This window comes from Acipenser ruthenus, chromosome 30 (genome assembly GCF_902713425.1).
Source record: "Acipenser ruthenus chromosome 30, fAciRut3.2 maternal haplotype, whole genome shotgun sequence".
Lineage (NCBI taxonomy): Eukaryota > Metazoa > Chordata > Actinopteri > Acipenseriformes > Acipenseridae > Acipenser > Acipenser ruthenus.
In genome coordinates this window covers 12,471,967-12,487,548 of record NC_081218.1, presented here as the reverse complement: position 1 = coordinate 12,487,548, position 15,582 = coordinate 12,471,967, and the positions used below count along the sequence as shown (strand labels likewise).

General features: G+C 42.5%; 1 protein-coding gene across 3 annotated transcripts; it reads left to right on the top strand.

Moving 5' to 3' along the window:
* The first annotated feature begins 950 nt into the window (after positions 1–950).
* On the top strand, positions 951–15,564 carry LOC117397363 (solute carrier family 45 member 3-like). 3 transcript variants are annotated; one of them, XM_059004663.1, is made up of 5 exons: positions 951–1,044; positions 10,490–10,965; positions 11,343–12,149; positions 12,376–12,641; positions 12,781–15,564. In XM_059004663.1, exons 2-5 carry the CDS (start codon positions 10,794–10,796, stop codon positions 13,150–13,152), a joined length of 1,617 nt encoding a protein of 538 aa, XP_058860646.1. In that variant the 5' UTR covers positions 951–1,044; positions 10,490–10,793; the 3' UTR covers positions 13,153–15,564. The 3 variants fall into 3 exon arrangements, with proteins under 3 accessions (XP_058860646.1, XP_058860645.1, XP_058860647.1); XM_059004662.1 differs by lacking the exon at positions 951–1,044 and adding an exon at positions 1,065–4,425; XM_059004664.1 differs by lacking the exon at positions 951–1,044 and adding an exon at positions 4,474–7,125.
* Positions 15,565–15,582: the final 18 nt, after the last annotated feature.

Genomic DNA, 15,582 nt, shown 5'->3' with positions numbered 1-15,582 from the left:
TAAGAGTTTAAGTGTGCTGTGAATTCCCTGCGCTGCAGTGGAGTAACAGTCCTATACCACAGTGGTGGTAGTAGCAGTAATTTTTACATTAGCAGTACTGTAAATGCAGCTCTTCTATCTCTGAACTTGCTTTCAGTTTTATTAATATTTCAAAGCCACCTACTAATTCCCACACAATTGTAGCACTGACTGTTATCGTAGTATAATTTGCCTGTGGGAGAGGAGTAATCGGCACAAATTCAATTCTCCATTTGTCTGAGCTGTGCTGTGGTAAAAATTGCTGACCTCTGTCAATACTGCTGATTTTACATTTGACTTGGAGGAACAATGTGGTTTAGGTATGACTGGGTAATGTGTTTAATTTGCTTGCCCAGCCCTCACTCAAAGCATAGAAACCATTTGCTACCAGCATATGCTTGTCTTAACATATTTTATTCGCAGGCATCTTTTTATATTAAAAACAAAAAAAACAAAAACATAATTAACTTTTGTTTTAAATGTCTTCATGAAATTCAGGATTATGGTCCCAACTCTCAAATCCCATTAAATAAGTTGTTCACAGTTCAGAAAACTTTTTCATCTGGTTGAACTTTTTTTTGTTAATCAAAGACATTGATTTCCTGCTAATCTCCCCTCTACCTGTTCTCTTCAAGTTTTTCTTTTTTCAGTACAGTACACAGAATTTGCTGCATGTCGATCCAGTGTCTTGCATGCAATCTCAAAATCACACTCCCTAAAATTTCAGATGTAGCTGGGTTTATGGGCTATTTAATAATGTATTCTTCTTTAGATTCTTAAATTAGAGACACCAACAATCCCGTAATAGTTTTGTAAATATCAAACTTAGATTAAAAAACTATTGTTTGCTCATTGCCTGGAGCTAACAATTCAAGAATGTGGGCCCACAAGTGTGGCGACCTCTTCAATGCTTGAAATAGCTCTGGTTTGTGGGAAGGGTTTAGTTGCATGACTAACTTCCTTACACCTGTAAAAGAAATAAGCAAGCTACGAGAAATCCAGTCACTGCAAAGACTGGGGAACCAGGTAAGTTGCAGGCTTAGCAATGCTGAAGTTATATTATTAATTAGACTGCATCTTCGAATTATAAGCGTGGACTAGAAAGACCAACATCAAATATGTTTAGTTTACTAAAATAACTAAATAGGAGCAAAGATTCTGAAAGAGAAGAAAAATGTGTAAGGTTAAACCAGGCTGCACTTAGATACAGATGTTTGTGCTCATTACATGTCATGTTTAGACTCCTCAATTTGACTTCATTTTGACGCTATTTGCTTCTATTAAAGACTAGCAATTGCCATTGCAGGCTTTTCTAATTCGAGAGACACATTTGGAAACTCTGATATTTTGCTCAGGAGCCATTCATTGGCTAGCCCTTTACTAAACCACTCCACTGGAGGCTGAGCTTCAAGTCAGAGAAGGAAGTTTGGTGGCATCGACTTACACCGACAACCGATTCCCTAGATTTCCCGGGACATCTTTATTGACAGAAGTCTCTCCTTGATGAAGCGAGAATGTTCCTAGAATAGGATTCAACTTTTAAGATGACAGTCCTCTGCAGCTGTCAGCTTCCACGCGTCAGACTCCAGCACATACGATTGTAACTTGTATTAATTTCAATTGGTCCTATGGAGTGATACACTGATCTTGCAGTTAACAGCTCTTTGCCTTACATACAGTGCAGCTGATGGTGTGACAGAGTCTGGGCAATTTGCACAAAATTGGCTGGTGACTTGTGTCATTTTTGAGCAGTTGTTAATAAAGTGGTCATGCCCAGTTTGTCAGGCACTCCTATGGGGGGGCAGGACCAGGTTCAGCAGTGTTTGCTTGCAGCCGAGTTCATTAAACCACATCCCGGTTGCATGTTGACTTTATATCCATTTGTTTAGTAGTGGGGGAGCTTACTCGCTGTGGCAGTCTTTGTTCTGTCTCGTGTGCTTGCACCGTTTCCAAGCAACTGTGGAGCAGGTTGTTCCATGAAAAGGCAGTCGACTCTGCTGTAATTGGAAAACGTGATAGGACCAGCAGCCATCAAAGCTTTTAACCTGAGACCCAGCTTGAACAAGTTACTGATTTTCCTGTTTGGATTTAAAGCTAGAAAGTGGTGTTTTACCTGTGAATTATTAAGTTAAAGCTAACAATATTGGACACATGGTCCTGTTTAGAAGGTTCAAGCAGTGGGGGATAGTTTAGTTTATTGACCTCAGGGCCAGTAACTCAAAAACAAATCTTATTTCCAGAAGGAAAAAAAAAAAAAAATTAAGGCTGTTTTACTGGAATTCCCCCATCGACAGTTATGTTTCTCATTAGGAACCTGACAAACTTCATGAAGGCATGAAGCACGGCCACAGCAGGTTTCATAAACTTCCTTCAACAGCCTCACAGCAGCTTTCGTTCATTTTTCTTTCCTGTACATTTATTTCAACAGAAACCGCTTTGGTGACTAATCGTCATCTCCCTTAGATCCCTGGGAGTTGAAAGAATTAAAAACTAAACACTGAGCAAAGATATGTAAAGCTAAGGGTTTGTTATTCAAGTACCAAGCTGGCCGCACACCCAGTATAAATACAATACTGTAAACCACTTGCATCACTGGATAATAAACAGTGTGCTCCACAGATGTGTGTCTTTGCTCTCTCTGGAACCACAGTGTCTCTGTGATGGGGACAGAAAACAGGAGCTTCCGTCCTGCCCTGCCTGTGCAGAAGAGGAGGAGCTGGGAGTGTCTTAGTTAGGACCAAGCAAACCCTCTATTACCGGTTGCTATTCACAGAGACTAAAAAGATTTACTGTGTAGTCAAGGGCAAGGTGGTGCGAATGGGGTACCAATCCAAACTGTTAGCAGACTGTACCATTACCACCAATAGCAACACGGTGGGGTCTATATTGACAGTCTCAACAGTGGTAACTCCTAATAGCACCACCCTGACATTTAGGAACCTCATTGCACTGTTTTTTTTATGTATTTAGTGATGTTAGTAAGTGGGTCAGTAATTCGACATTTGCATAAACAATCATTGCAGGAATCACTAGGCAATTAGTATCGTCTCTTCTGTTTCCCTTTAAAAACTGCGGATAATGATTGGGTGCTGGTTATTGATAGGGTTGGGGTTATAATTAGCAGTTGAAAAGTCACTACGTGTTCTTTTAGAGAAACATTGGTGGCAGGGTTAAATTATGATCAAAACAATTCAAGAGTGTAGTAGGATCTTATTTTAGAGTTTTAGTAACTTTTTCCCAATAGCTGTTTATCAGCACAATACACATTTGGCAATTGTTTCTCTCGCTAAATGAATTGCTAACGCCTTTACAAAGTTGGGTGCTAAATAAGAGGTCACTTGGGTTAGTACACAGGTTAGATCAACAGCAGTGGCTGTGGAGCTGGAGATCACTCGCGAGAGAGGCCTTGCATCTGATTTCTGGGGGTGGCTCCAGCTCCCACTTTCTTTCTCCCACCTGTTTCCACTATCACCGCTGCCTCTTCCTTACACAGCCTGCTAAACGATACTCCTTTCTGGGCTCCCAGACTGCCACTTCGGATAAGTAATGGCTTTCCTTCTGTAACAGAATCTGCCGTGGGTGAAAAAGGGTATACGAGATGCCAAAAGACGTTTGAGAAGGACTAGTCTGAGATCACTTACCTTTTTCCGCTTGGCTAAATAAACACAATTACTTTCCTTTCACAGCATCTCTACGCCCAGTAAATTACAGCCTGAGAAAGCGTACTTCCCAATGGAGGAAAAAACAAAAGGCTGGTATATTATCTACCCATAATCGTTACAGGCACCGTATCGGGACAATGCAATGGGGCTGAACACAGCCTGCACTGTGAGACCTGTCTCTCTGTAGTCCACAAGGGAAACCCTATGCACCAATGATATGTGCACAGAGGTGCTGGTGTACTGAGTTCGGTGGTATTGCTGGATGTAGCTTTACGTACAGTGGGTTGTATTCAGAAAGCATTAGTGCACCAGTAAATGCTATGTACTTCATGACACACTAATGCCTTATGAATACAGTATTTGTTCCATGCCCCCCAATCAGTTCAATTTTACACTTCATAACAACGTATTTCGTCGGTTTTCCATCCACTGCAAATTCTAGCGGGTCAAAGGAAAATCCCCGTGACGTTTCGTGATGTCATAGTCTATTTGCATGTGTCGCAACGTTTTCTGCAAAATCGCATAAAATATATTCGCTATAGCTATCAACGGTACCGGTAGACACTTGTGGCGCCTCTGTAAAGAATCACCACTGTATTCCTTTGGCTCCGCCCAGGAGCTTCGGCAGGGGCTCGCTGTTAAAGTTTAACCTGGTACTGTAAGAAGTTAGTGAAGGAGCAACACGAGGAGAATCTTGGCACGGCATTCCTACCGCTCTGCAGGAAAGCACAAGAGAGTTCTGAAGGTAAGTGAAGCATCGGTCTGCAATCTAAAATATAGTTGTCCTTTTTTATACTTTTTTTTTTTTTGCCTAAATGATTCGTAACGAAGCTTACATCTTTTTTAAAAAATGCCGCTTTAAATAGTTTCGCTATTTTATTTTAATGTGTATTTTTATTTAAGAAGTGAGGAATAACATGTACATTGCGTTGTTGGCGTTAGTTTTAATGTAAACTTACAAATGTATATAAGCGAGTATCATTTGTTTTAGTTTATCATTAGTATTCTGTTGCAAACTTAACGCAATTGTAAATATAACAAATATGTTTTATTGTAGTCACAATTAATCGCGCTGCTGGGATACAGTCTGTAACGGTGTATATGACAGCATGCTCTCTACTGTTTTTGCTGTACGGGGTTTTCCAATCCTTGAGAATTGCATGTCATTAAAAAAAGACCATTAAATTAAAATAATATGTTTCTCCTTTTTAGATTACACATTAGGAAATGACCCGGTTTCTTTTCGCATACGGTATATCTAGAAGTAGTTTGCGGTGATGGTGATTCACAGTTTGTAACCCGCAAGTCTGACATTTGATTTATACTCACTGAAACAGAACGCAAAGGTGACATCCTGGCGCTTATGCGATGTGCTCGTGCTGATATTTTTCAATAGTACAGGGTTATAATTAATATCAGATTTTGGTACGGGTGTCATGTGCCCAGGTATTAAACCCCTCCGACCAGTACTGATGGTAGACAGGTTTGGTGCCTTTGCCACTAGTTCAAATTACAGCTTGTATTTATTAGAAACACACTGCTTGGCACGTTGTCAGGGTGACTCATTATAAGCACCTGTCCACATAGAAATCAGTTCCCCTGTTGGATAGCCATTAGATTTGTGTTTGCTCAAAGCTGTCTCACCTTTGTTTGCCAGAGTTGGTGTCAACATGGAATGCTGTGAATTTAACCCTTTCTACTGTATGGATCGCTGACACCCCCTGTAACCATGCCTGCAAATCCCAATCCGTGTCTTCTGGAAAAGATAAACCAGTCACTACAAATATTAATAAATCAAATCCAGGTATTTGCTGGGAGGGCCTTTTCATTACAGTTCTTGAAATAGCTGTAGCAAAGCATTTTTCACAAAAGAAGGTTAATTCAGGTGTCAGAAATATGACCCTCAGGGATAAGAATCCAGTTTGACTGGAACTGCAACATATGTGTAATTATTAGTGCGTTTTCACAATGTCGTGCATGCTAATGGCTGGTGTATTCTGAGCTCAACCCATACCTACTAGAGTGCAGCTTCTGGTGTTCTCCTTTAAATGTTTATTGCTGGGGGACAAGTTGCCTGGAATGTTGGAACTGGAACTGCTCATTGGCTCTCCCAACCTGAAGCCACACCCACATTTGCTTTTTAATAAAGTCCAGGTAAGCAAGGCCCCTCCCGTCACTGATACACCACTGAGAAACGTCTTACTGTCCCTGAATAGCAAAGCTTTTCTGACCGTCGGGGAGCGCTTTTGTGGTGGGGTTTTAACTTTCCGACTGTTTTTCGTGTTGCGAGCAAAAATCAAAAATTGCCAGGAAGGATGAGAACAGTCTAAAAACCCCAATTCTGACAGTATGAGAACTGTTATGCAAATTAAGTGGGCATCTAATTAGCATAATAGTTATTCCACCACCTTTATGTAAATTGCACCCATTCCATCTGTGGGTAAACAGCAGAAAAGGATTTCGTTTTATGATGGAAACAACGGTCGGGATAAGAGGTCGGGTTAAAACAGACACTTTTGATTTTCAGGGCCACTCTGTCTAGGTTTCAGAGACTGACTGAATGACACAGAGCTTGTTCCTTTAGTGGTCACAGAAAAAATCAGAGGAAACAGGAATAGAGACATTTAAAGGAACTTTGACAGAACATTGTTCTGAGTGACAGACATGCTTTCAATAATGGAAATAGATTGAAGGTAGGTTGGGCAATTCTTTCGATTCTTCAAGCGAGAAATACTCAATTTGGACATTATGATATAATGATGTGATGTTCTCATATTTTGTATCAGTTATTTCGTGGAATAGGTGCTGTAATGTAGAAATAGAGGAACATGTTGATTTCATGTGAATGGAAGCCCCTATCACACTCTCCCCAGGAAACTCAAATTGAAATGATTTATTTTTCCCACACATGATTTCCAGTCTCATTTCCACCGGGGTCTGACTATGTGGTACTGGTTTTCACAATCAGAAATGTCATGTCAACTAAATGCCTGTCTCTCATTCTCCTAGGGACCAGCACAGAGGATAACAGGTGTGCAGTCAGACTGATTAGCCCACGACAGCGTGTGTTAGATTCAGTTCGATTTCTTTAACGTTTAAACAATTTGCTGAATGACGTTACAGGAAGGCTACCTTGGGAAACCGAACCAAAAAGACGTTTCAGTGTCTTATAATGTGTCTTACCGGTGACAGAGATCGCTCTAAGCTTGATGGAGGTGGTGGGGGGTGTCGTGTGTTACTACTCCAACATGCTTTCTTCTGTTGTAAAACTGCTGAAGGAAATGTGTGTCAGGATGTTTTGGTGCATTTCCTCCCAGTCGTTGTCGGGTACACTCGCTTCCTGTTGAAGAGCGGCTGTCTGTGTGAATTCACAGGCTGATGTTTGTAACGAATCACACTGGCTTCTGCAGTGCAAAGTGAACAACTGAAGGAAGCTGTCTGTCAGGTAGGAAAATGGGCTCCCTGTGTAAGTGATGCCTTCTGGTGCTTTAATGTTATGTCGAAGATGGACCCCCCTTTCAAGATGCATGGCGGCTATATTAATGGTTTCAACACCCTTTTTGGAGGTCCCTTTAAGGATCAGCTAGATATGTATATATAAATATAGCTTTCGAGACCAGGAAAGTCTTTTCAGGTAAGAAATGGGAACTGAGACAAAAATCTCCCGTTACAGGTCAGATCATCCTGTTCCACAGCACTGAGTAACAGCAAGACTGTCTCCACTGATTATATCATTTCCCTGCTGTTTTCACAGGATATGTGCAGCCGCACGTGTTACTTCTCAGAGTATTTGATTATTATACAAGTTACTGGTGTTATCTGTCCCCCACTACTCGTGCGCTGTGTAGTTGAAGTGGTGTAATCTTTCCTTGACCTCTATAGCAATAGAGGGATAGAGAGGGGCAGAATATCAAATTACGCCATGCAGTTCAAAGCAGATATATCATCCTTCATGCAAAAGGTGTAACCAAACTCCCTCTGTCGAAGTACTTTCAAGGTTTGTGAAGTAGAGAAAGGGTTATTTTGAACATGATGATAACAAAAGTTGAAAAAGTGGAATTATAAACACGACGATAAACCAGTGGTCCGTAAATAAATCAAAGTGTTGCCATGAATTGTTTGCTCCGCACCAGAACCAGGTTTGTTTGCAATCCAGCTGTTTTCTTGTTGGGATGCTTGTTCAAGAGGCTTATGACTTGTTGTGAGGCTTATGATTGCATCATTTATATACGGCTTCATAATGCACACATTGAATTCAACAAAGGAAAACTTTCTCTCTGTCGATTCACGGATCTCTGAGCAGCATCATTTGCAGGTGCACCCTAGTGTGATGTTCTGTGCAAGACAAACACCCGTCTAGTTTGTTTATAGACCCACACCTTGTTTTTGAATATGGATCATTTTAATCCTGAACCCTTCTGGTCAAATTTGTTGGATGATCTATTAATTTGTAGCTTCGATTAATAGATTAAAACTACCTTTAAAAAAAAAAAAAAACACTGATGCAGGTCCCTGAGTAGCTCACAGGACGGCTAAGCCGTTTACCTGACGTACAAACAAAACAGTTTCACACAGTACCTTTATTAGGATTGAGCACACAGCAACAGCTCTGAGCAGTCTGACTGCTTTCCTTTAATACCCTGCACCTGGCTCTAATTTACAATAATAGCCAGGTGCAGGTGATAATTAACAATAAAATAATAATCAAAAACAATTAACTCATGTTTTTTAGGCAGGGATGATATTAACTCCCTCCCTGCTGTGCTACAATATATATTATTTTACCCCTTAAAGTAATTCCATTTGTTGTTGTGTTTTCAACCTTTTTAAAACCAACTCTCTAAAATATTGCTCAGTATAATCCCAACTCCTTGCTGCAGGGTTGCATTATGTTCAGAGAGCAATGATAACATTCATGTGTATCTCCAAACAAAGGGCTTATTGTGTCCCCTTTTGAAATGTCTGAATTTCTCCCCTGGCTGATTAGAATGCTGCTTCACCTGCAAGCCCCATCGCCACATCTGTTTAAATGCCGGTTTGTATGAAAGGTGTGAAAGGGGAGTGCTGGTCAAGGCTGGTCAATGGCAGGAACTAGGCCCAGAGGCGGAACGCTGCAGTTTCAGTGCGGACGGGCACTTTTAACAAAACGGAAACAAAAACAAACAGATCAAATACGAATCAAAACCACACTCGAGCTGTGCTGACACGGTGCGTAACCTGAGAGCTCAACCTGCTGCTCTCAGCCTTTCCCCTCAACTAACTCCCCAACAAAGGATCTGGGGCTCAAGACCCAGTGACATTCTGCACACGGAATTAACCCCATCCCTGCCAAATTTGTACAGCAAACAAACCATACATGACTCAGCCCAGCCACAGTGTGTTTCAATTTATTTCAGCTCTATGGGGTTCGCAAGTCTATTCCCTTGTTGTCTGCCCAGTCTTGTTCAGGTTACGAATGGCCTGTATACAAAATGGATGGATGGGAGTCAGGATATAATAGCGGGGGTTATAATAAACTAATTATTATAACCCCAATGCTGGAAACATCATACAAGCAAAAATCAACACACAAACCGAGCTAGCTTAATAGAGTCGTATTGATTTGGCAAGAACATTTTTTTTCTGGCAATGGGACAAGTCAGACCATTTAACTATAAATGTATGACTGGCATGGGAACACTTGTGAAATTAATATGAAACGGGAGTGACATTACACATTTAACCTTTATTAATTTCACTTGACAGTCCAACAAAATGAGACCAGATGAGGTAATTCAGCTTATGCAAATGTTTTTTTTTTCTAATATTCAACTCTTTGTTCCCACACTATTCTTATAAAAGTTTCCCATAGTAAAAGCATAGCAAAGTGTAATAAAGCACAGTGAAAGCCTGGTAAAGTATAGGTAAGCATGGTATAGCATATTAATAAACAAACGGTAATAGTAAATGCATTGTATAACCATAGGCAAAAATACTGTGGTAAGCCTTTATAAACGTATTAAACTGTATACCATGTTTTACATGAAAGAAGACATCAATGTTACAGCAAAAAGCAGAGTATGGATTCCCAAAGCTTTAACAGAAAAAGCTGGACCATGCACATGCAACATGTCATTTTAGCATGAAAATAAATCAAGGCTTTTCAATTAGTTTAGCAGAACAGCATATACATTGTTAAACGGCCGTCAGTGGGAGTGTAAACAGGAAACATGTTTTTGTATTCGGCTGTTCCTTTGAATGTTTGTAGTCCCGACCGCCACGCTTTACAGTGTTGCAAAAACCCAGCAGTTCTTGAATCTCTAGCTGGCCATTCCATATGAGCCCAGGATTGACATGCTGTTTGACCTCCCTCCCACAGCAGCTGAAAAGAAAACTGTGCGCAAGTGAAATCAGACAAGAAACAACATGATGTGGCATTTCGGTAGCTTTCTCCTGGGCACACGTATCAGAAGAAAAAATAACAGGATTCTACCTCCAGTCACAATTTGTACGGTTCAAAGGATAACTTTCTTTAAGGAATCATACCAACGCAACCACAGATTAATACTCCAAACTGTCTAGACATGATTCCAGCACAGCAAAGTTGCTTACCGGATTAATTGGAAACATCTGCTTCCCTAGTAAACCTGTTCCGTTCTGGAATGTGACTCTCATTGTCTGAATCAGGTTATTTGTATGTTATGGTAATGAAATGAGAATGCACGCTGCAAGCTCCACTCTGCGTATCAACAGCAGTGTGTGGAGCGGATTGAGCAGCAGGGAAGATGAAATCAGAACTAACTCTTTGATCTCTTTTCTTTCTGTTTAAGCTCTAAGGATTTCACCACTACCAGAAAACAGGAGGGATGGTTAGAGAACAAAACCATTGGGGTCAAAATAATCTGGTTTCAGATAGTGCAGACTGAAGCACCTGGAAACGCACTTTAACCAGGCCAAAGGGTGACTGTAGACCACTCAGCATACCTTCCAGGCCCTCAGTAGAGCACGAGGCAGAATGAAAATTAAAAACCTGGTAAAACATGGAAATAAAGTATCCCTTTTTTAAAAATACCTCAAGAACCCCCCCGCTGCCTTTCCGCTCTCCAGTTTGAGACTGTGAGAGCCTCCTGTGAAATGGCAGCACGATCCTGGCTGCGGGTTCTGCTGCGAGGCCGTAAGACTCAGCTCCTCCTGGTCAACATGCTGACCTGCGGCCTGGAGATCTGCATGGCCACCGGGACCACCTGCGTGCCCCCCCTGCTTCTGGAGGCTGGGATAGAGGAGCAGTTCATGACCATGGTCCTGGGTAAGGCCTCAAAAATAACCTCCAGAAAACCGTGTGTTCTTCAGCTTTATGATAGTTTGTCGTGGAACACTGGCACAGTCATTTGGCAGTGCACAGTGCTTTTCCCAGTTCTTCAACTATGTATTTAGAGAACTTCTGTGTGATTTACCATTGTTATCTGTGTATTAACTTGCATTACTACGCTTTACTATACTAGCTGTGATTTTACTGTGGTGTACTGTTGCCTACCATTATTGGGGATACCTGTTTCTGTAGTTGCTACTGCTTTTTCACACTCTGTGCTTCCTTATTTACTTAACAAAAGGGATTTCATTTTTTGTATGTGTTTTTTCTCTACTACTATCTGACTTTCTTATTTATTCATTTTTCTGCGGCAGGTGTGGGGCCGGTCCTTGGCTTGGTGTTCGTCCCGATGATCAGCTCGGCCAGTGATTGTTGGACCGGGCGCTATGGCCGGAGACGCCCCTTCATCTGGTTGCTGTGCCTGGGTGTCCTGCTGAGCCTGATCCTCATCCCCCACGCCTCGCTGCTGGCGGGCTGGCTGTCCGTGCAGAGCAAAGGGCTGGAGGTGGCTCTGCTGATCACTGGGATCAGCTTGCTGGAGTTCTGCGGGCTGGTGTGCTTCACCCTTCTGGAGGCCCTGGTGTCAGACCTGTTCCAGGACGAGGAGGGGTGCCGGCAAGCCTTCGCCATGCACTCCCTGATGATCAGCCTGGGTGGCTGCGTCGGCTACCTCCTCCCAGCCGTCGACTGGAAAAGCATCCCCCTGGTGCCTTACCTGGGCGGGCAGGAGACCTTCATCTTCATCCTGCTCACCCTCATCCTCCTGTTCTGTCTGCTGGGCACAGCCTTTGTCTCCGAGGAAGTCTTGAAGAGCGGAGGGGGAGGAGGGGAGTTTTCAGTGGTGGAGTCCCGTTTTAAGTGCCATTACCCCTTCCCCTTGTCTTTCCGCCCGCGCCACCTGCTATCTGCCCTCCGCAGCTGCTGTGCCCTCCTACCCAGGCTGCGGCAGCTGTGCCACCGCGTGCCCCGGGTGATCCGGCAGCTGTTTGTGGCAGAGCTGTGCAGCTGGATGGCTCTTATGACCTTTATTCTGTTCTACACAGACTTCATCGGAGAGGGTCTGTACAAGGGGGTGCCCAACGCCAAGCCGGGCAGCGCCGAGAGGCTGAGATACGATGAAGGTATGCCACTATTCTACATGCCCAGATCCCTTAAGTAACTCCTGTTAAGTGTTAAAAAAAATACAGCACGACTTTAAATACCCTGTTAATATTGCTACACTGTTTTGTTTTGTTTTGCTGAAGTTTACTGCGTTGGAGGTTTTCTTCCACTTTCTTTGTCAAAGCATGTGTTTCCACAAAGGTTTATTTGTGCCGGAGTGCTTGATGATGTCTCTTTCTTGTGCAGGGGTGCGGATGGGCAGCCTGGGCCTCTTCCTGCAGTGTGCCACCTCGGCGATGTTCTCTCTCTTCATGGGCCGGCTGGTGAAGAAGCTGGGCCCGCGGGCCGTCTATTTGAGCAGCGTGGCCTTCCTCGCCCTCGCCACCCTGGTCATGTCCCTGTCACGCAGCCTGGTCCTCATCACAGCCATGGCGGGCATGACCGGCTACACCTTCTGTACCCTGCAGATCCTGCCTTACACACTTGCCTCGCTCTACCACAGCGAGCACCAGGTGAGCCGCGCCGCACACAGATCTTTCACAAGCTTACAGGCTGGTTCATACTTCAGGCTTAAGACCATTCAGGCTTGGAATATCATATCACATATGGAAAAGTATTTTGTATATCATATCTCATTTTTGCCTTTGCCAGGTGTTTTTTTCCCAGCACAACACAAGAGGAGCCACTGCTAAAGAAGAAGGGGGGATGCCTCCCTACATCAACGGGCATCCGGGGGGCATGCCGGGACTTGGGCTGCCGCTCCCTGCCTCCCCGCCAGCCCTCTATGTGTCTGTACCCGGCGATGGCACGGCGCCCCTTGCTGGTCGGGGGATCTGCCTGGACCTGGCCATCCTGGACAGCGCGTTCATGCTCTCCCAGGTGGTGCCCTCCCTCTTCATGGGTACCATCGTTCACTTCAGTCAGTGCGTGGCCGCCTACATGGGCTGTGCCTCTGCCATAGGGCTGGTGGCCATCTACGTCTCCACGAAAGTGGTCTTTGAGAAAAGTGACCTGTGCCGGTAACGGCACTTCGAGTAGGCCTGACCCAGCCCCTCTGATAATAATGCCCTGATGAAATTGATTTGCACACAAGTTCAAACACCCTGAAGGTGACCCCTGTGCTGTGCCTTGGGATTTTTACTGTGCACAGAATCAGCCTTGGTTTGACACCAAGTGCCATGCTGGGACGCTGCATTTCAAAGAGAATCGAGTCTCCTACTGAGCCACCAACACCTCTCCGTACACTCGCACTACAGCATCAGGCTTTCGTTGACCTGATGACAGGACAAGGTCAAGTCAGACCCCAAGTTGTGAAGACATTTATACATGTCAAAGACTTTTTATAAAGATGTTAATGTGCCTTTAAAACAATGTATCTACCTGATACCATGGCTGCCTATTACCACAGGTGTTGGCAGGTGGATGTTTGTTAACAATATATAAAATAAATGGATGTATGTTTCTAAAGTGGGTGAGGGGAGGTAACAGTGAAAGACAGTGACTGCCCTGAATGCAAGATCCAATGGTCATATACATTGAAGTAAAAACATGCCAGTAAATATCTTCAATGTGCTCCGTCTGTAAGACCACACGCAAGATTTGCAACAACTCGAGGAATGCCTTTAATGATGAATGCTAATAAATGAAGGCTAGTTAGTATTACTTAATGCACTGGAATAGACAGCTGAAAGTGTGCAAGATGCCAACACTTAGCGATAGACATCTCTTTGTTTGTCCATACAAAGTGCATCCTGCAACGATCTCCTGAGTGGTTTATGGTGTCTAATACCCTATCCACACTCCCCAGATAACACACCTGATTGCTGCTCTCACCATTTACAAGCACATTTATAAAACGCAATGATTGCACTGATTATGGAGGTAGCTTGAAGTGGTCGACCATGCAATTAAAACATACATGGTGTGATATTTCTATCAATTCCAATTGGTATGCCGGTGCACTTATAGATGAGTCTGCAGAAGGCATGCTGGCACTGCACCACAGCTATCGCAAGGATTATATAATTGTTGATAGATATAAAATATGTATTTATTTATTTGAATTGGAATAAGGGCATTCCTTTATTGTTATAGTTATTATATATGAAAATAAATCTTTGCAATGGGTTTTAAGTAGATCTCTATTTTTCATGATGTAAATTAGATAGAAAAGAAAATAGCAGTATTTATTCAAACTGCGAGTGCTTTTGTACAGTTTTATTGGGGGTCTTTGCAAAGCAGTTTTGTAACAATTGCCAGTTCGATTTTCCTTTCAGTAAACAGGGACCACTATGTATATACTTTTCAAGCAGATTGCATGCGTTTTGCTGGATTCCAGAGAAAGGTTATTGTAACACAGGCATTCCAATGCGGTCCGCAATCCCAATTGAAAGCTATCTTTGAATGTGATTTATCTTAGTGTGTAAACATACAACACCAGAAAAGAGACTTTGAGTTATAACTGGTTCAGGAACTACAAGAAGAACCAGTCTGTGTCAAATGAATACCTTTGAAACGCATTTCCGTGGAGGCGTGCAAACTGGAGGGAACTCAAAACCAACTCAAGTTTTGTTAACTGTTGTTTTCACTGCTTATTGTGCTGTGATACCTGTAACCTGGTTTACACAATGTCTGGATCCAGCGAATATGAGCACTACAGGAGACTGTGCTGAGTATTGCTGGTCCAGGAGATAACGTTTACAGTACTGTATATCACTCCCGGGTGAGGTGGTAAAGAATACTGCAAAAGAGTTTACAGATGTCACTGTTTTTTTTGTTTTTTTTACTGTTTTTGTTTATTCTGTTGTGTTAAATGTCAAGAGGAATCTATTCTGAAATCTTATAAAAGAGAATGGAATTCTGACACGGTGTTGAGAATCTTATTAATCCTATTAAAGGTTTTCCCTTCTGAAAAGTGAATTTGCTTACGATTGTAAGTCGCCCTGGATAAGGGCGTCTGCTAAGAAATAAATAATAATAATAATAATAATAATAATAAAAATAATACTAATAATACTAAACTTGCTGTTCAAGGCTGTTCCACCAGAGGGCGCCCATTATGCAGAGTCTGCCCTTGACATTGGTTCAATCCTGGCTCTGCTTCAGCACACACTCAAGGGCTCTGTATGGAAACTGGTCAGTTGTCATGTCAATATAGGGTGATCAGACGATCAAACTGGGATTGGCCCCGTCAGAAACAGTAAATTTGTTGAATAGTCCCGGTTTTGCTATTTTGTATTCACATTTTGTAAAGTACAACACTGTAGCAGTGTGCTCAGCAAGTTGACAGCACAGTAATTTATCATACAAAAATAAAATAATGAAACGCATGGATTACGTGTTTAATAATTCTGATTATGTGTTTAATATAATTAATATTCTGTTTAACTTCCTGGACCATGGCTATTTAAAAATAAAAATATATATAATTAGAAATTAGACACATGTGGCATC

Coding starts and splice junctions, on each gene's coding strand:
- LOC117397363 (XM_059004663.1), top strand. CDS start 10,794: ATGGCAGCACGATCCTGGCTGCGGGTTCTGCTGCGAGGCCGTAAGACT. Junction 12,150..12,375: donor GAGGCTGAGATACGATGAAG/GTATGCCACTAT, acceptor TTTCTTGTGCAG/GGGTGCGGATGGGCAGCCTG. Junction 12,642..12,780: donor TCTACCACAGCGAGCACCAG/GTGAGCCGCGCC, acceptor TGCCTTTGCCAG/GTGTTTTTTTCCCAGCACAA.